At 33.9% G+C, this 21150-nt stretch overlaps 2 protein-coding genes, 1 non-coding gene and 1 pseudogene across 4 annotated transcripts; 1 reads left to right on the top strand and 3 right to left on the bottom strand.

Moving 5' to 3' along the window:
- Positions 1 to 3369: 3369 nt before the first annotated feature.
- On the bottom strand, positions 3370 to 8884 carry LOC116128356 (annotated as a pseudogene).
- Positions 8885 to 10396: 1512 nt separating this feature from the next.
- LOC116128334 (pentatricopeptide repeat-containing protein At1g80880, mitochondrial) lies at positions 10397 to 14395 on the bottom strand. Of its 2 annotated transcripts, none has more exons than XM_031414039.1 (4): positions 13771 to 14395; positions 11654 to 13040; positions 11455 to 11562; positions 10397 to 11027 (listed from the first exon to the last, which is right to left on the bottom strand). In XM_031414039.1, exons 1-2 carry the CDS (start codon positions 14349 to 14351, stop codon positions 11945 to 11947), a joined length of 1677 nt encoding a protein of 558 aa, XP_031269899.1. In that variant the 5' UTR covers positions 14352 to 14395; the 3' UTR covers positions 10397 to 11027; positions 11455 to 11562; positions 11654 to 11944. The 2 variants fall into 2 exon arrangements, with proteins under 2 accessions (XP_031269899.1, XP_031269901.1); XM_031414041.1 differs by having other exon boundaries at positions 10397 to 10991.
- Positions 14396 to 14811: 416 nt separating this feature from the next.
- On the bottom strand, positions 14812 to 14884 carry TRNAF-GAA. Its single transcript has one exon. It is a non-coding gene; the product is annotated as a tRNA-Phe (tRNA).
- A 1866-nt stretch (positions 14885 to 16750) lies between these two features.
- Positions 16751 to 17095, top strand: LOC116128412. The gene has a single exon (XM_031414138.1). The coding sequence runs from the start codon at positions 16868 to 16870 to the stop codon at positions 17078 to 17080; it is 213 nt and encodes a 70-aa protein (XP_031269998.1). The 5' UTR covers positions 16751 to 16867; the 3' UTR covers positions 17081 to 17095.
- Positions 17096 to 21150: the final 4055 nt, after the last annotated feature.

Raw genomic sequence — 21150 nt, 5'->3', positions numbered from 1 at the left:
AAAAAACTATATTTAAAAGCGAGGATACTCATCAATTAGGAGGGGGATACAAATCACCTTCCTTTTTAAATGGGCAAACACTGGGACGGAGGAGGGGGTGTCAAGTGACCCTCCTTAAGTTTTTAAATTTTTTGGACTAAGTTTTACAAATTTACCCCAAAATGAAAAGTAAATTACAAAAAAAACTGTAATCCGTCAAATAAGTTAAACTCTATTTTTTTTTTTCTTTTTGGACCGTCAAAAGTAAACCTCTCTTTCTCTACTTCTATTGTTCATAATTGATTCAACAACTTACGTTTCAAATTTTTCCTAAATTTTTAGTTCTTTATTCACACAAACGCAGTTTTCTCCCACCTATTCTGTTGGCAAGCCCTATTTTTTCTTCAATTTGTGTGTATTTTAATTTAAAATTGTATTGTTCTTCCAACTTTGACCCTCTTTTATTTCATTTCTGGCTACGTCCCCAAAGAAACAGAATGTAAATGTCGACACGTGATTTTGACACTAACTAAATACACGTGTGAAATGCTGAGCTGACTCAGAGAACACATGCGATTGGGGGTATGATAATGGATAAAAGATGGAGAACGATATTTAAAGTGGTTCGGATGCTTCAACAAGCGACTCTTACGTCCACTGATATTGTATTAATTTACTGAGAAAGCGATCTGACTTACAAGTGATTACAAAGAGAAAATAAATAAGCTATTACAGAGAAAGATTAGCTAATCCCACAAACAGGAGAGGGGCCTTTATTTATAGTGAGATAAAATCACGTAATGATTACTAAATATGTGAATGGGTCAGATTGCTGTGCAAATCCTTCCTTGCGCCCCGTTATTCACCTGCTCGAGTAGTTCACTTGAGTTTTGCAAGGATTTGACACGTGGATCGCCTCCAGTCTTTCGTTAGCCTGACGCGCACCTACTGCACTGGCAGGAGCATGTCTTTTGCGTCAGAGCGCGATGTGGTTACACCTGAATGGCACCTAGACTTACTTAAGCTCTGACCACTTGCGCTGATAAGGTCCTGCATCAGCCCTACTTTTCCAGGCATAACAGTAAATTTCTTAACACAAAGGCCAAGATGCAGTTAAGTGTTCATCCTGCCACAATTCACATTTCTTCAAAGATATTACAAATAAGGGCTCTATTGGGCTTGACAGTCACAAATCTAACTCAAGCTACTCAAGAATTTTGATGTTTCTTTTTAACTTGCTATGATATAGAATCAGTTTGAGTGAAAAATTGCCAGGATCAAAATATTATACACCTTAATCTTTGCATTATCTTCTTGGTTTTACATTATCTTTTTTAAGAGTTATGACTCAATCTTCAATCAACTTTCCCAAATTGCTTTTTCAATTCTCTCTTAAGTGCAGGCTGCTTGAGTTCTTCATTTCCACCACTTCATTCTTGTTCTTAGCATCACTTTTGGCCTTCCATTTCCTTCTTTTCCAGGTACTTTGCTCCCATTTCGTTTTTTTTCTTTTATTCTCTTTAGGAAAAATTTGGCATGTCTTTTGAGAACCCTAAGGTTTATGGCAAAAATGGTTGATCCTGAAAAACAACAAAAGAAGTATCTTACCTGTCTAAAAAAGATATTAATTTTGGCATTATTAACCTACTAAAATTTCTTGTCCCTTCCCCATGAGTTTCCTCCTAAAGGTGTATGTTGCATTCATTGAAGCTGGAGCCTTTGTCCAACCTGTAATCTTTGGAAAGCCAGAAAAAATAGCTTTGGTCATTACATATGCCCATGAGGAGCATGAAACCCAGATCTTATGAAAGTAAACCATAAACCTAACCATTCAGCTAAATCCTCATAAGTGGAAATCTCATATTGTTTGCAGAAATCTTGTCGAAGTCTCCAACTTTGCATGGTTCGTTAATATCTCATCTTGGTATAGTTCGAAATCACCCACAAAATAACCTTGACATTGAAACACTTACCTCCCTTGAAATTTTGGAAAGTCTTGACTTAATTCCAAGTCGCTCATCAGGTAATTTACTGTCTAATTAAGCTTGTGGATGTTGCCTTGCACGTAACTTGATTTTATTATATTAACCTTCACTGGTATGGATTCTAGTTCAAGAAAGAGGCCCCATATTGCTCTTGGCAACACTCCCTCTGATAGAATTACTTAAGGCCGCCGACAAGCGAATATTAAGAATGTGTTTGGTTTCAACTTTGAGTCCTTAGTCAACATCTTTCTTGAGAACAACTTTAAGGTAAAATGCTTTTGCTTGCTAAATGAGTTAATGCATTTACCCATGCGGTTCAGGTCCACTAGTCCAATTCCCCGTTTAAAGTACTAGGATACATCCCATATTGTGAATAGAGAGTATCAAAATGAGGGGTGTTCTGGTTCTTAAACAGAAAAATCATATCTAAATAACATTATAAGATCAAAGACTGTAACGGTGTTCATTTGTTTGGTGTTTATACAAAAAGGAGAGCATAATGACATAAACAAATGTCTAAAGTTCTGCAATGCAATCAGATCTTATCATACATGTGTTACATAAATAAGCTACAAAGATATATCAATTTGCTAGCTATATTGACACATTATTGCAGAGATTGTGGCTGTTCTTCAGGAGGATTATCTGAGATTTTATTACTTTTATCTGCTTTATAAAGTGATTGATTCCCTTAATAAAAAAGTACCTTAAGCTGGAAATCACTGTGGGATTTAGCTAGGGATAAGTTAATTCAACGGCTGCCTTTGGGGGTAACATTATCACAATATCTGTATCAAGAACGACCCTCACTTTCGACACTCAATATATTATTGGTAACTACTGACTCCATTTATAGCATGGAAAGTGGTTAGTTTAAACCACCACTGGATGAACGAACGGTTAACTAAAACTCTTGAATGTATTACTCAAGAGGTCTTAAATTTGATCAACCTCAACCCATAATAAGGGTGATCATCGGAAGAATTATCCGATTGTTAACTTTAAAGCCTCGAAGAATTAGTTGAGGTATGCCAAGATGGTCAGGACACTCCCGATCATAAAAAAATAAAAAATAAAAAGGTGGTTGGTTAGATAAAGATGGAGAAATAGATCGTAACACCACTAGTAGAATTCTATAAACGTACGCCATTTTCTTGACATGGGAGGAAGCCTGGTCAGTACAGAGTAGTTTTAATGAAGTGTAAATTTCTTTGATTTTCTGAATAAGAGGGCTAGGATTGAGATGAGTGTTCTTCCTATTACAACATATCTTTTCTGTCACATTTCTTGAAAGATGTTACAAATAGGGCTCTAAAATTCTAGTTATGGGCTTGACAGGTTCAAGTTAGTAAATGCACTTCCATATCAGAGTTTCTCTGCATTTAAATTAAACAAAATCCAGAAATGAAGCTTCACTCAGCCAAATAATAAAATATCCAAAAATCTAAAATCATAGACAGACAATAATAATACACTGGCATTTAGCTAAAAGGAATACAATTCAAGGGTAGATTCTTAAAAAACTTAACTAAATCCATCCAATCCAGAATGGAACTGCAGCAATAGCCAAAGCTCTTAAACCCTTGTGCAAAATGAGAGGAGTTGCAGATTCTGAGGATGCATTAGCAGCAACTGCAGCTGATTTTGATGATGGTGGTGAAGGTAAAGGGTGGACAAAAACAGAAACTTTCATGCCACTAAAGCACTGACCATTGCCACAAATGAAATAGTACCTCTGGGATTTGTTCAGAGTTATGAAATCTTTACCACTGCTCCAATTGCCTAATGCCCCTTCTGTTGTGCAGTTGTCATACCCACTTTGGTTCACCATAAACACATTGTATTGAGTCTTTTGGTACCTAAATGCTGTTGCAAAACAGATTTAAAAAAAAAATAAAAACTCACAAGATTACAAGAACACTGAACCAACAACTGGTTAAAAATTTCATCATGAGACGGCAACTTAACATAATATCAGAGTCAAATCTAAACTTTGAATATCCCCACATTTCAACTAGATGTAAGAAATATGAAAAACCCTCGCACGAAATTTGGATTTTTTTTTCATTTTTCTTTTATCTAGTGAAATGTGAGGGTATTCGAACTTTAGCGATGGCAACTTAACAGATTTCTAATTCTTTTTCTTGAGATTACTATTGTCAAGCTCATCCACAACCACAAACATTAGTAATGTTCATTAAAGTTCAAACTAATTGGCCATTTCACTGTGTAAAAATTAAATTTTGAGCAGCTTTCATCTCAGAGAAAACAAAAGGCAAATGGGGTTTGGAGAATTACCCAAAAACAATGAATTTTTAAACAGATCCAAACAAACACATACACAATATATCCAATCTGTTTCGTTTTTTCTGGTAAAGAAAAAAGAAACCAATAGCCAGAAACAAAACAAGAACTTTCAACAGATCCATAGCAAATAAAAGCAAAAAGAAAGAGAGAGAGAGAGAGAGAGGAGAGTACAAATGAGGTCGGTGACATAGAAGGTCTGGTTATTAGCCCAGTCAGTGTAGTTGATGCCGGGTTCCAGCCTTTGTTGGCGCCAACAATGTGGTCAGTGGCGGAGGTGTGAGTGAAGAAGAAGATGAAGGAAGACGGTGAAGTAGAAGAGATGAGGTGAGGTGGACATGATGGCGGTGGTTCAGTGGTCGCTTTGTGGTTGGTGATTTAGCTCACTTTCTGGATACTGAGAGACTGAAGTGATGAGACTAGAGCTAGACCAAGCTTAACTACATAACCTACAAACTGTTTTCCTGTCTCCTAATATTGTCAAGTAGTTATTATTGTAATTTTTGGGCTCCACAAGTCTTAAAAATTAGCAATTACATCCTCGGAACTATAATGAAAAATTCATTCTATTGATACAGAATTTAAATATTTTTTGGTTCTCAAAAAATAAGAGATACGATCAATTTTAAAACTGTATTTCATTAAAATGTGATAAATATTCTCGAAAATACTTTCGGATACAATTGAAAAAACTGACGTAAAATATTAAAGAAAAGAAAAGTTGTTTTCACTCGTTGAATGCAAGAAATACACACATCAATCAACAAAGGGTAATATAAAAACATATAAATGATACGTTTGTTGAATTTAGCTTTCTGATTGACCAATACATGTGCATCGGATAAATTATAGTTCATTAATAGACGATGTTTTATATTTGGGTTGGTTAGATATTATTTTAAGTAAGTAGTAGTAGGTAGATCTCACCAAAAGTTTATTAGGGGAAACAAGATATTTCAAAAGGTGGTCCTACAGGAAAGCACAAGCAATAAATGATGTGAAACATGCATGGGCCAAATCATTTGAATTTTGATTTTAGAAGAGGAGGATAAGTACAAGTTATACCCTATTTATTTATTTATTTATTTTTTATTTTTTTATTTTTTTAAATCCATAGTGGTTGATGAGTTAATGCTAGTCTATATAATCTTTCGAAGTCTTAAAATTGACTCCAAAATCTTAAAAATAACGATCAGATAACTCTTTCAATGTTACCCTTATTAACGCTAACCATCTCTATTAACACCTGGAAAAATCGAACTCAAGGTTATATATGTTTGTTATGCGTTATTTTAATACTACCGAGATATATGTAAAATATGTTTGAAAAAATATTAGTTAAGAATCCAAAAAGTAGACAATGTATGACCTAAACATGATTAAAGGTGGAAAGTAACCCGTCCGGCCGGCCGCGGGGGTTACTGCTTGGCGGGCTGGGCTCAACGCCCGCCAACAAAGGCGGGCCGGGTTAGGCCCGTCAATTTAGGGAGAGTTGCTGGCCCAGCCCGGCCCGCCAGCCCTAACCCGCCGGGTTAGGCACGGTCCGGGCCGGGTTAGCCGATTTTTTTTTTTTTTTTTGTGTTTTTTTGTTTTTTTAATTTAACTTTTCAAAAAATAATTATAAATATAATGTTTTTAGTTAACTTTTCAATATCAATAATTTCAATTCAATCAATTTTTTTTTTTATTAACATTTCAATATTAATTCAATTTTAATACAAAAAATTGTAATATAGAAAAAATTAGACTTATTCATTTATCAAAAAATAAATAAGAAATTACAATATTATTGTCTCGTTAAAAACCTCACAAGAAAACCCAATAAGAGAAAAACTGGTAAAGAAAAAAGAGGAATAATTGACAATTAATTTACAAATTACATTTTACAAAACAACTAAATTGGGGGTGGTTCACTAGGACCTCCCTCATCTGTATCATCTATATTCAAAATTAAATGATTCTACTAAAGCATTGTCGATAACCTCGTATTGATCTTGATGGGCGCATCGTTCCCAATCTCGAAGACATGTGAGGACTTCAATCATTTTTGGAGCAAGTTTAGTCCCCTTTCATTTAAAATCCTTCCACTGCACTAAATGTTTGTTCGGATGAGACGGTTGAGACAGGAACAGCGAAAACATCCAAGGCAAGTCTGATATACCGGAAAAATACATTTTCTGGTCTCTCAATACTCTAAGAGATCAAGTGACCTGTTGAAAACATTTCGGGGGTTGCCAAATATTGTTGAAGTTCATTACTCTGCAACCCATGGAGGACAGCATATTATTGTTGTTGTTGGTGGTGGTGCTTCTGAAGAGGAGGCTGTGCTTCGGACTCGGGTCCTCTTCGGCCTATTCAGTGCATTCCAAGAGAATAAGTCTTCATTTGTTTCTCTGCTACAGCTTCTCTGGATATTTCGCCTCTTTGCGACTGGGGTTCCCATACCTGTTTCACTATTGAAATATACTTCGAAAAGACTATTTTTTACCTCTCCTATTTGATTGACATATGATTCGTTTTGTAAATTTTCACTTAAATTGTCAAGACCATTTCTAAACGTGCTAATTTAATTCTAGGATCAAATATAGACAAAACAATAAAGAAAAGGACGGGTCTCCAATATTTCAAAAAAAAATTTCCATTGCCTTTATTGGTGCATGTAAAATTTCATCATCTTGTTTTTTGTAAATAACTCGGAAATTTTTATAATTGCAGTGATTAACAATGGACTCGTAGGATAATACACACCAGAAAGTTGTAAAGTGGCTTGGTAAAAACATTTGAGAAAAGAATGAAATACTTTAGCTAACTTCCAATCATTTTCTACCAAATGATGAGGACCTCTATTATTTGCTACAAAAAACTAATTATATTAGCATAAGGTAAACATGAATCAAGCATAAATAAGTACTATTCCATCTAACAGGTATATCTAATGCAAAGTTCTAGGAGACATATTGATTTTATACAAGCTTCTTGAAATTCAGCATTTCTTTATTACTACTAGTAATCCAAGCTAAAGATTCCCTAATTCTATCAATATTTTTTTTAATTGTTTTCATACCACTTTTCACAATTAAATTAATAACATGACATGCACAACGTTGGTGAAAAAACTTCAAATTATAATAAAAGATAATTATTTTGAAAAAATTCTATAGCTTTACTATTAGAACTTGCATTACTAAAGTTAAACTTATCACTTTATTAATAATATCATAATCTTCTAAAACTTCAATAATTTATTATAGATTTCTAAACCATTATGATCCACATCCATTAATCTAATCCTAATAAAGATTATTAATTTAAATTCATTATCAAAATAATGACTAGTCACACAAAATAATCTTGTTTAGCTCTACACTCCAAATATCAGCATTTAAAGCCACACTATATGACAAGTATGAAATATTTTTTAATTCTAATTTCATTTTTTTAAACAATTTTATTAAATCATTTCTAGTTGCAGTTTTAGAATAACTTTAAATCCTGGAAAAATGAATTTTGAACAAATCTTTCAAAATATTTATCTTCTGCCATATAATAGGTTGATCAGATGTAGCAATATATAAAGCTAACTGTTCCCTATTACATCAGAATTATAACGCCAAGTAGTACCCATATTAGTTATTTGAGTTTGATTGCTTTCTCTATTTCCATGTTGATTAATATGTTTATTAGCATGCCTTTTTAAAGTACTAGTACCATTACCTGAATCAGCTTTATAAACATTTGCACAATATTTGCATCTTGCTTTCTTGACTGAACGTCATTTCTTGTCTCGTAAAACTTGTCGAAATGCGCCCAAACGTCTGATGTGTGTGTTTTCGCTTTCAATGGCAAGTTGATGATCCCGCCTCAGCTTGAGATGAAGTTGGATGAGGACGACTTCTAGAACCACGGGCGCTGTTGGAACGACGACATATTTTGAGGTGTATCGGATTTGAGACTGGGATTGGGACAAGGGACTATTTGAATCTCCTGCATTCATAGTAAATCAGCGAGGACTAGGACTAGGATAATAGTTTTCTTCCTCATTGAAATGAGGGAGAGAATATCTATCCAGTAGATTGTATGTATGAATTGTATTGAAAAAAAAATGATGTAGAAGAAAAAAAATTAAGAAAGAGATTTGGAATATGGAAATTGGAAATATGAATTGAAAATGCAAAACCTAATAAAAATTAAAATAGAGCAAATTGATAACAAAAATATTAAGAGAATAAATGAATAATTGAGACTTGAGAGTTGAGAGAATAGAGAATATGAGAAAATGAGAGAATTTGATTGTGAGAAAAATACGAGAGTTTAGGTCCAATTTAAAGAAAAATAGGGAAGAAAATGACAAAAAAAAGACCCTCCAACGGCTAAAACGGCTAGATTTCAAGGGTAAAAGTGTAATTGAAAAAATAAAAAATATTAACAATTTTTTTTTTTTTTTTTTTTTGGGGCCAACCTGGGGGTTGGCGTTGGAACAAGCCAACCCGCCAGCCACGTCGGGTGCGGACCTCTTGCAAAGAGGACAAATTAGCAACCCGGCGGGCCGCCGGGTTACCATTGTGTAACCAGCCCGCCGGGGTTGCTGGCGGGTTGGGCTCAACCCGGCCTGCCATTAAGGTAGGCCGGGTTTGAGCCCTCTTTTTACGGGCTGGGTTAGGGTTAGCCCGCCTAACCCGGCATAATTTCCACTCAAACATGATGCAGAAATGGGTATATAAAATATTGGTATCATATAATTTCTAAATAAGGCTGAGGCATGCAAGTTTAGGTCTCTATCTACTAGAGGGTGGAAGCAACCTTGACCTTGAGAGTGGGGAGGGGTATCCTTTCCCTTTTCCTAGTGTCAAGGGTTGGATTCAAAGACAGCAAGGAAATGAAAAAGTGTATGACAAGCAAATGTCGTTTTTTTATTATTTTGGATAAGATTTTTGATATTTTTAGAGTTAAGTGAAAATAACGAGGTAAAATTTAAAAATTAACAAAAACACCGCTCTAGATTTGCTAATTTACTAAACACCCTAATATATAAAATTTTTATAAAATAACAAAAACACCCCTATCCACAATTGCCAGATTCCGACCACCACCATCGAAATCTGACGTTACGGCACACGACCAATCGGATATGGTCGTTCGTGTACCGCTATATCCTTTTTCGACCAGATCCACCACAGATCTGGCCAGAAAAGGCCAGATCTACAGCCATTTCTGGCCATCAATGACAATCAAAGATATGGTCGTTAACGACCAAATCTTTGACTGTGGATCTAGTCGAAAAATGATAAATCGACACACTACCAGTCAGATCCATTCGGTAGTGTGCCATTATACCAGATTCCAACTACCTTTCAACGGTGGTGGCTGGAATTTGACAAATGTGGGTGATTGGGGGTGTTTTTATTAATTTTTAAACTTTTTTTTTTAGGGTGTTTAGCTAAATTAATAAACTTAAGGGATTTAAAATATAATTGAAAAAAATATAATAATATTTGGAGGATCACGAAACAAACGGACCTAAACATCCCCCATCCCCATGTCTTGGATAAGAACAGCCCTAATATCTCTCTGTATTTTCAACTTCAGCCCTAATAAATGAATGAAAATGTTCTCTACTGAATCACAAGTAACCTATTACATTGAAACTTGAAAGTGTACTAAAACCTTTTATTATCACAAAACCTTTTATACCAATCAAATACATCAAAAGAACTTGATTCATTTGCATCCCTAAACATTAAACATAAAAACAATACATGCTGAAAGAACAAGAGAGTGATAAAAGAATCCAATTGGAACTGAAGATACCATTCATTGTCTAAATTGTTAATTCAAAAAACTGCCACCATCTTCATTATGCAAACTCGACACCCCTCCTCGAGACAGCCTTAAAACGAATGCGTGGAAGGAATTGCATACTGGTTCTTTTCCAATCTCATTTCTCAAGACCAAACAGGTCTAGCAGATTTTCTGTACCACCATTTTCAAAGCAAATTTCCAGTTTTTTCCCAGTTTCATTTCCCAAGACCAATCATTAATCGATCTCTTCAGTAAAAGGAATCTAAAATAATTTCCTCTGATTCACACCACACACCAAATCTGGTATATAAACATTTCCANATACTGGTTCTTTTCCAATCTCATTTCTCAAGACCAAACAGGTCTAGCAGATTTTCTGTATCACCATTTTCAAAGCAAATTTCCAGTTTTTTCCCAGTTTCATTTCCCAAGACCAATCATTAATCGATCTCTTCAGTAAAAGGAATCTAAAATAATTTCCTCTGATTCACACAACACACCAAATCTGGTATATAAACATTTCCAACCTCAATCATAGTCTTTATTAATATTGACAATCTTCAACACAGATTTTAACATGGGGAACACCTGGTGACTCTTAACTTGAATCTTGATCTCACCATTTTCAAAGTAGCAAATGAAGCTTGAGTGTCATGTGAAGCTGAGTTCGTTGCAAGCTGATTATGCATGTTGATGTGCATCACCCCAACCAATAGTGTGGCAGGCCTTCATATGAATCCAAATCTGCTTAAAACGACAGCATTAGTAGCATCGCTTGGAGCCCACTTCCATGCTATGTTGCAGATGGAAATACAAGAAAAGGGAACTGTAATGGAATGATATAAGTTAAATGTTGTCTTTTGATGATTTTTCCTTCTTCCTGTCAGTTCATGGGCTTTCCTTGTAGTATATCTCCTTCGGTATCTGAATATCAGCCAAGAAGAGAATGTTTGGTTTTAGCTGCGAAAAAAAGAAAAAGGAAAGAAACATATCTTAGTGAGCAACGGAAATTGAAAAAACAAGCGAGAAGGCTTCTGCTGTAAACCATCTAACCTCTCCTAAAGAGTGATCAGTGTCATCAAGTGTTTTAATGGTTATATTCTACTAACACTATCAACCACAAAAATCTTTAAATATTTAAACAATACAGCATCAAACATAACAGTCTTGACTCTTACATTCACTTACAAGATATATTTAGCACAATTTAACGTTGGTTATGGTAGCTATTGATGACATAGAATATTTGCAAACATGGAGCAATATGTATTTGATAATGGCCAGACAAGTTATAGAACGAAATGCATGCAGAGTAGTAACCGACAGATAATTCATTTCATTCCAAATTATAAGCAATCAGTGAGAGAGTGAAAATGCTAAGACTTACAACAACATTTCGTGATGACAGAGGTAGTTGGGTCAACAAGGTACCTCAGGTGCCCCCAACAAAACAGTCCTACCAACAGCTAGCATTGAGATTTTGAATTGTTTGACCCTGAACTCACAATTGTGATAAGTCAGATAATAAAAGTCTCAGGCCATCTGCAAAGGGTGAAGTACAACACATAAATCAAATGAGTGTGTACCAGAAAGATATGGCAAGAATTGTTGCAGCAGTGTACCCCAGATATTTGAGTTGGAATTTTGGGAGAGAAAAATCCTTGAACAGTTGCTATGTGTAAAGGGTAAACTAGCTCCTTTCAAGATTTGCAAAATTCTCCTTATGAATAGGCCAGCATGAACAAGCTAGGCCAAGCTGCAAGGTCTCTGAGCTAGCAGCAGCTTCTTCACTTACTCCAACACCAAGACAGTCATCAATAGTGCATCATCATGTCAGCAAAAACTAAATAACTTAACTGCCACAAGGAGTCTTCCATTTAGAGTTTTGAATCAGACTCCTGAACCACTTTCTTCCTCTTTCTTGATCGTTTTTGGCCTTTTCTTTTAGATTGCACTGTATTGCCTTTTTGAAGACTTACCTGCTTGTCTCTCTTACCCTTTCTCACCTGCTGTTCTCGCTTACCCTTATTACCTTCCACTGGTTCCTTCAAAAGGCTTTTGAGCTTTGGATCATCTGAGAAACCATTTGATGTCATCTCAGCATAGAATTCCCTGGCCTTCAATAACAGCCCACAACATGCTAGCCCTTCTACCAAAACTGTGTAATGAGTGGAAGTTGGAATGACTTCATACTGCTTCATTTCCACCCAAATTTTTAATGCATTCTCAGGTTGCTCTAGTTTGAAGAACTTGCCAAGAATTAGGAGAAAGGTATCCCCATTAGGACCTAAACCAGCTATACTCATTTTGTCAAGAATTTCCAGAATTTCATCAATATCTACACCCTTAAGAAATGCATGATACGTCTCAGTGGTAGGGCTAAGATTCTCTTTAATCATAATAGCCAACATATTTCTTGCCTCCTCCAGCTTTTCTGCTTCACAGAGGGGAAGTATCATTGAGTTGTAAGTGGCAGAATCTGGCTGCAGTGTCATTGCTTTCATTTTCTCAAGCATCTTCAAAGCTTCATCGAAGCAATTCTCGTGTGTCAGTACATAAATCAAAGAGTTGTAAACTTCACGACCAGGGATCCAATCCCTTTTCTTCATTTCATCATAGAGTCTCAGCGAATCAAAAAGATTTCCAACTTTTGAGAAGCAAGAAATAATGTGGGAATACGAAGTTGCATTTGGTGTGATGCAGTATTTTGACATTTCTCTCCAAATTCTCTTTGCTTCAAATACATCAACATCTATATTGCACCATCCATTGAGTATAATGTTAAAACTATCAGTTTCCAATGGGAACAGCTTCTTATTTACAAGCATGAACTCCTCAGCCTCTTCAACATATCCATTTCCACAAAGAGCATTCAAAAGAAAGAGGTATGCTTCTTCATCAGGCAATATTCTGAATTTCTCCATGAAATGAAACGTACGAATGGCCTTGCATGGATTGTTTGCTGATGCATATCTAATGAAACAAAAGACACAAGAGATACCAACATGAATATTTCTAAAACCAGGAAAGATGCAAAAGAAATTTCAATATTCTCCAAATTAACAGTGCCAAGAAAATAAATAAATAAGCCTTAGATTACTACAATTCCTCAACAAAATATGTGATACTGGGAAGAGAAAAGTCATCTCATATTCATATTGGAAACTTCTAGTTTCTCATGTACTGAAAGCGATATGACTTGATCTTTGGTTTCCATTCCATTCATCAGTTCATTGACATAAATCTATGCTGATCACCATTATTAGAAACATAAATTTTCAAAATAGGAAAATATGTGACGCTTATTTCTGAACATGGACATCAACCACGGTATTCTAAATGTGAAAAATCCTAAGAAAAATAAATAAACAACTAAATTCTAAGTTCATGTAAAGACCACCTAATGTTGCAAGTTTTAAGCAAAAGAGGAAAAAAGCAATGTAGCATGTCAAAGACGGAACTCAATCTTTCTTATCACTTCATAGATATGCACCTGAGCAATCATATTGTATTATTAATTTGAATCTCAAAAACCAGAACATATAGAGAATAAACAAATTTCCAGCTGAAATGCATGAAACTAAAATTAGATTTCATATACTCAAATTAATTTTCTCTAATTTTATTCGTATATCACCAAAAATATACCACAGAAGAAAAATTAAATGAACTTAAAGCAACCAAAAGAAGAGTTCTAAATCACCTATCAATCATAACAAGCATTGCACGTTTCGTATTAATAGAAGACTTATACATATCTCGAATCAAACACCAAGCAATGTTGAACTTCTTGTTACTTCCCAAAACCCAAACCATCAATTCACACACTTTGTCATCAGCGCAACCCCACTTCTCCCCCCACTTGAACACCAAATAAGCCAGTCTCCACTCTTCCTTCAACGCCCAAATCACTGAACAAACCAAATTCGCATTGGCCTTTACACCGGACTCGTCAAGAGCGGCCATGGCCTGAGCTTGGGAGTCAAAGTGGGCGACCCGTTTGAGGGATTCGAGGAGAAGCGGTTGCTGTGGGTCATTTGTGTGGAGTGTGGGTGGGGTGAAGGAAAAAGGGTTGTTGATAGTTGGGGTGGAGGAGAAGTGGAGAGTGAAGAAATCACAGCGTGATGAAAGTGTTTGATGAAATGCCGAAGAGAAAGAGGAAGGGAAGTGCTTCTGTTTTGAAGGGAAGAGTGAGACTGACTGTGGGGTTGAGGGAAAGAGAAAGGGGAGAAAGTGATAAGTTCTTCGAAGGGTTCTAGCTAGGATGATGAGAGCCATCACCATGAGTTAGGGGAACAACGAATGTCTGGCTCTGGCATTTGAAATGGAGGTTGAAAGTTGAGATGAGAGGAAAGTAATAATAATGATTTTTAAAAATAAAAATATTAAAACAAAACTAATTTTGAAATAAATATTCTAAAACCAAAATAAATTTTTAAAATAAATATTTTGAAAAAATATATAAACAATTTACTTTTTGTAAAATAAAATATTACGATCAAATAAATTTCTAAAAATAATTTATTAAAAGTTAGAAACATTAGTGTTAACATAAAAACATCAAAAACCAAATTAAACTTTTTTATTTTAAAATTTAAAGAAATTAATTTTCAAAATAAAAAATATTGAAAAAAAAAATTAAATTTTAAACAAAAACATTACAAACAAAATAAAAATATCTAAAGAAAATAAGTTTTAAATAAAAAATTATCAAACATAATTTTTATAAAGGAAAAAAAAATAATGCGGTGAGCGTGGATCGAACACGCGACCTTCAGATCTTCAGTCTGACGCTCTCCCAACTGAGCTATCCCCGCAGATGAAGGTAACGCTAAAAAGTTTACATATTCATAAATATAGTTTTGTTTTATTAATTCATAATTCATTGTTTTAGTATAATTTAAACACCTCTATAATCTAAGAATTATCAACGAACCTCTTTGCAGTGATTAAACTTACCTCAACAGATACGAGTCAATGATGATTAACCAAAACTAGGATAATCTTTTATGAATGTGATTGAGCATCAAAATAACACCACTAGGTATTTATATTACATTGACAAGTTGTTGCATTTTGTAGTTATAATTATGCATTTTCCTATAAGGCTATCATATAATTTCACACACATATTATTGGCATCTGTTAATAGAGGTAACTAATAATTAAACAAAATCTTAAAAAGAATACACCATATAATTGTGTAAATCTTCTCGCCCTTTAAGAGATAGTTAAGCACCCAAACAATTTTAAGAAAGCATTAAAAAATTTCTTGCTTACAAGGATTTTTATATTTCTAAGGGGGTTTTTGACTTTTTACCTAGATTATAATATTTTCTACAGTTTTTTTTGTCTAATATTTTTAGGAGGCTTTTATTAATGTCTTCAAAGTATTTGATACTTTTCAAAAATTATTGGGACGCTTGAGACCTTACTATATTAAGGGAATCCAAAGGGATTGGTCTAGTATTAGTCAAGAAAGTTTCCTCCGTTCAGTGATTTTCTGATTGCAAACCACCTTATGGTTATCTATTATATTTGTAACTTACATAGAACATTAGATTTGTAAGGTGTTCAATAGGTTCTGTAGATTAATTGAGGTATACGCAAATTGACTCAAACACCCCTAACATTAAAAATATATATATATAATATATATATATATATATATATATATATATATATATATATATATAATATATCTTAAAGGGAAATGAAATTAACTCATCACAATTCTCAAACTATAACAGGGTGTTAACCTCCCATTTCCATTTTTTATAGCTATATATTTAATTTAATTATTAAAGTACATTAAATATTTTAAAAAATATCTCCATATTTATTATATAAAAAAAAAAAGGTATGATGTATTGATACTTTTAAAAATTCAAATATTGATCTACGAAGATTTCAACTATTTAGACCATCAAGATTTTGAAGGAGAAATAGTAGGATTTAAATTGTGAGCCAAATTTCTTCATGTTAACTTTTTTTTTTTTTTTTTTTATGCAATTAGAATTTCATAGTATAGGCTCCGTTGGTTCACAATTTTGTGTTTTTGGGAAAAGTTTTTTGAAAAAAAGTAAAAAAAGGTTGAATTGGGCGGGTATTATGATATAGGATTTACAAATTTTAAAATACCCCCTATGTTTGTTTTTTTACAAAACACCCTTATAATAAAACATTAAAAGTTAAAAAACACTCCTAATACCCTTAAATACGGACAGCCGGCCACCACCGCGGAGGGTGGCCGGAGTCACCGTCACAAAAAACATTAAAAATATTTAGGGGTATTTAATTGAATTAACAAATTTAGGGGGTTTAAAAAATGTTGAATAAAGTTGAATAATATTGTGAGTTTTTGGGTATTTTACTGTTTAACTTTTTTGGGAATACTAAAAGTAGCATTCCTAAAATCCAACAAAACGAAGCCATAGTGTTTCTCATTAAATTATTGTATGAGAAATCTTCAAATAAAAAGTTTTTCCAGGGTAAATGGACTGCCCGGTAAAATAGAAAATAAATAAATATAATGTTATTAATTATTATCAATTTTGTTTTTTATTTTTAATTGTTATTAGTAAAAATGAATCAAAATTGGGCCGGCCCACGATCTCATCCGGTGGAGCTACGAAATTGCCCACAGTCGGAATACCATAAGCCAGCAACCAAACACAACCTAACCGAAGGGTTTAAGCCTCAGCACAGCAGAGTGCCAGAGTACCATGATACAGTATACAAACACCAGAGAGGAAACTAAAGCTAGAATAGAGTAAATTTTGCGGTTGTGAAGAGGCAAAATGGGAAACGAAACAAAAAGTACCACGACAAACGGCGGGACCGCAGCCGGAGCAGCTGGAGGAGGATTTAGGTCAAGATTGGATCATTACCTGTACAGTGGAGAGAAGAAGCACGTGTTCGCTGGCATCGTTATCATCTCTGCAATTTTCGGAGTGCCTTGGTATCTCATGAATCGAGGTTCATTCAAATTCTTATCTCTCATTTTTTTTTAGTTTGTTATTGCAAAATTTTGTGAATTAGAATCATCTGTTGGAATTAACCAAAAAAAAGGTCAATTTAGTATGAAATTGCATATTTATAGATAGATAGTTCGACGGAAAATATCATGTACTCCAACTGCCGGGAATTGTGATTAAATTTCTAGAAATTTTGAGTACAGAAGAATTTGTGATTAAGTTTTTAGAAATTGTGAGTAATTGTGATTAAATTTCTAGAAATTTTGAGTATTTAGGTAAAGTTTTGGGGTTCCATGATATTTTTCTTGTTAAGATAGGTACTGAACTCATGTCTTGTGGGCGCTTGGCACAGTGCATAGAATTCAGTGGTGTGATGCTGCATGTTGGAGCATCCATACAATTATGCATCATTAGGTAGATATTGAAATGCCCACAGGCCACAGCATCTTGTATATAGGTAAAATACCATGTAAAGTATGAAATAGTAGTCCCTACTTTAACCTATGTAAGGAGTACTAAATCTTTCCAATTTGATATACATCTTGTCTTTCATGATTGATTATCTTGTGCCCCTGCAAAACTATCTTTAGCGTGTTATTTTTGTGTGTATTTATCCATAAATATTGGGTTATTGGGTGGAAAGGTTTGTACACTTGTTATACCAAGATGACTATTTCAAAAAGGACAAACTTAATAAAAAATTAATTAATTAATTAATTGAATTGTTTGTCAAGCAAAAATTTTGGTAAAGTGGAAAATCTTGATTATGTGGAGGATGTCCATGTGACCACAGTAACTATTTGCCAAGATACACAAAAAATAAGGTCTTTGCGGTGATGCTGACAAAACCATTTAGACAGTCAACTCAACTCTTTTGTGGTTTTTCTGTACAACTAGGTTCTACTAGAGATTATCCACGGCCANCTATCTTTAGCGTGTTATTTTTGTGTGTATTTATCCATAAATTTTGGGTTATTGGGTGGAAAGGTTTGTACACTTGTTATACCAAGATGACTATTTCAAAAAGGACAAACTTAATAAAAAATTAATTAATTAATTAATTGAATTGTTTGTCAAGCAAAAATTTTGGTGAAGTGGAAAATCTTGATTATGTGGAGGATGTCCATGTGACCACAGTAACTATTTGCCAAGATACACAAAAAATAAGGTCTTTGCGGTGATGCTGACAAAACCATTTAGACAGTCAACTCAACTCTTTTGTGGTTTTTCTGTACAACTAGGTTCTACTAGAGATTATCCACGGCCAATAAGAGATTTTACAAGCTCATGTATGGCCAGCAAGAGATTCTACAAGTCCATATATGGTTAAAAAAAATTTTAGACCATGCATGGCCTACAAAAGATTCTACAAGTCCATGCGTGTTAATATGTCCTATCCATGCATGACTAATAAGAAATTTACAAGTCTATGAATGAATAATAAGAAATTTTGTGAGGCCATAAATAGTCAGCCATCCAACTTGTACTAGATGATGTACTAATAAATTTTCTAATCAGATTTGCTTGATTTTCCTTTACTATGTTTCATTTCTTTCCTTTAATGTGTTAATTGGTTTTCCTTTTAAATGTTACAAACTACAGAGAGATTAAATAAAAATACTTCTGTTTAATTCGCTTGGGGACTTTTTTATCTTTGTGGTGGATTTGTATCTTGTGTGACCTGAATTTGATTTCAAGACGTCTTGTACATTTCCAAAGATCCAATCAGCTGAATTCGCAAGTACTCACATGTGATCTTAAACTTAATTTACTTGCTTCATTCCGTTATTAACTATGATTTCCTGGCAGAAGAAAGGAAATAACGAAGTGGTTTTTTAGTTATTTTAAAAACGTATGTTGGCCAAAATTATGATTTTTGAATTAGCTATTCATCTAACTCATTCGATAGATCATCAATATCTTTTCTCCAGCATATTATCATCAACTTGTATTCATAAATCTTTGTCATCTACAATATAAGTACGTTTCCATATGCATGTGAATATTCATCATGCATAAAAACCAAGCTAAATCACCTCCATTGTACAATGNGATACAACTTTACTCTATTGGTATATTTATTACACATCTTTCGTCGTGAAACGGTCATAAAAACAGTTTTATCAACACACAATCGGCCAAATCACGTCAGTCATATGTCATTACGATGACTGTTGTCAGTGGCCGATGGTGGTCTTAGATGGTTGAAACTATTTTGTTAATTTTTGAACTTTTCTATGGATATGATGTTTTATCTAAATTCTCAAATGTAAGGGGGTCTGAGGGGTAAACCCAGGCCCCTTGAGGGTAGGCCCAGGCCTACCCTCAACTTTAAAAAAAAATTTAAAAAGTTTTTTGAAAGGTAAAAAAAAAAAGTTAAAAGTTAAAAAATTAAAAAGTTAGATTTTGTCTTTTTTATATTCAAGTTTTTCTTCCCCAATTCTCAACTTCCCTTGTACATGCGGATCTGGATTTGGAGTGATTGTAATCTATCTTTTTGGAAACCTTTATGTATTTTATTTTTGTTAGAATTGTGATTGAACTCTAAATTTGTGTAGAATATTTTTGGTGAATTTGTGGTTGTTGTAAATGATAATCCTATTTTTCCCTATGATTTTGCATTGAATTTCGATAGGATTTAGGATACTTCTCATACAATTTGAGCTATAATTGCTACCTAATTCTATTAATTTGTCTTTGCAAGCCTAAACGATGATTTTGAGCATAAATGATAGTTTTGAGCGTAAATTACGTAACTTGAGCTTGGAAACTCAGAATAACCTGATTTTAAAAGCTTTGGAAAGCTAAGAAGCAGAGCTACAACTTTCATGTTTTGGGTTTTTCCTAATTCTGACTGGACAAGGGTGAAAACTTGGCTTGAAGTTTTAAACAGTATGTTAGAAACCGAAGAAAAACGTCTTTGGTTATGCTTCAGTATTTCTGCCATAACTTGAGCTGTAGACCTCGGATTGTGCTGATTCTTGAACAGTAGAAACATAATTTAAAGGGCTACAATTCATATGTTTAACACTTTTCTAGATTCAGACTCTTTCATGCTCAAATTTGGCCCAAAATATTCTCACCGCGGTAAGAAAAAAGCTTCGTTGCGCGAAACTGCGTTAGATGTGAAAAATAAAATGACGCATTTTGGCTTGCTAGGGCTTGGTCCTTAAGTGAAAGAGGTATAAATTAGCATGAAAATGAAAGAAAAAGGATCTTAGTTTGTCATTTGGAAGGTAGCTCTTGGAAGGAGAAGATTATTGAAGATTTAGGCTTCAAATTAGAGAAGATTTTTCCATCTTTTGCTTGTTTTTCAATGATGAATCTTGATTCGGTTTGTTTTTGTTATTTTGTTTTGTTTTTGAGTATGAACTGAGTTGTTTAGCTAGGGTTTGATGTAACCTTGATACAATGATTCAAATTTTTATGAATTGATTTACTTTGAATTTTAATTTCATGATTGAGTGTTTATCTCTTTGCTTAATGACTTTTGAATGTTTGATCAACATTCAAATGTGTGTTATTCACAATGAGATTGAGAAGTGATTTGTGATTGTGCCTCTTGGGATAAATACTGTNTAACTCACAATTGATTTTTAATCAATTTTTCTGCTTGACCAATTGCAATGTGACTAATTATGAGTCATCACATCCTAATTGTGAAAAAAGTTTATAAGGTTGTAAAATAATCTTTATTAATATTGTAAATATAGGGGAGCACCTAAAGGTTATCAATGAAAAAACCTTTTAAAACCACTTATTAAAAATTGAGAGTGCTCACAAAAGTATATGATATATGGAGTGAACGATAACTACCTTACATCTGCATAATAGAGGTCATGGTTTCATCACCAACAACAATTATCATTAACAATAAAGACTCATTCATAATCCAATCTTACAAACTTTCTCTCATAACTTCGACATAACAACTTACAATTGATTAACTCGTAATTAAGCAAACATGACTCATAGCAAGCAGACATTATTAATTTGCGAGCTGACTAATTACAAATTGTCACGTCGAAGATTGTGAGATTAAGTTGTAAGTACGGTATTGCCTCTCATAAGCTGTGATATACTGACATATTATACAGAACAATAAT

The sequence above is a fragment of the Pistacia vera genome, unplaced genomic scaffold (genome assembly GCF_008641045.1).
Source record: "Pistacia vera cultivar Batoury unplaced genomic scaffold, PisVer_v2 Contig2, whole genome shotgun sequence".
Taxonomy (NCBI): domain Eukaryota; kingdom Viridiplantae; phylum Streptophyta; class Magnoliopsida; order Sapindales; family Anacardiaceae; genus Pistacia; species Pistacia vera.
Note: the sequence above shows the minus strand (reverse complement) of the source record. Positions and strands in the feature narration are given on the sequence as shown.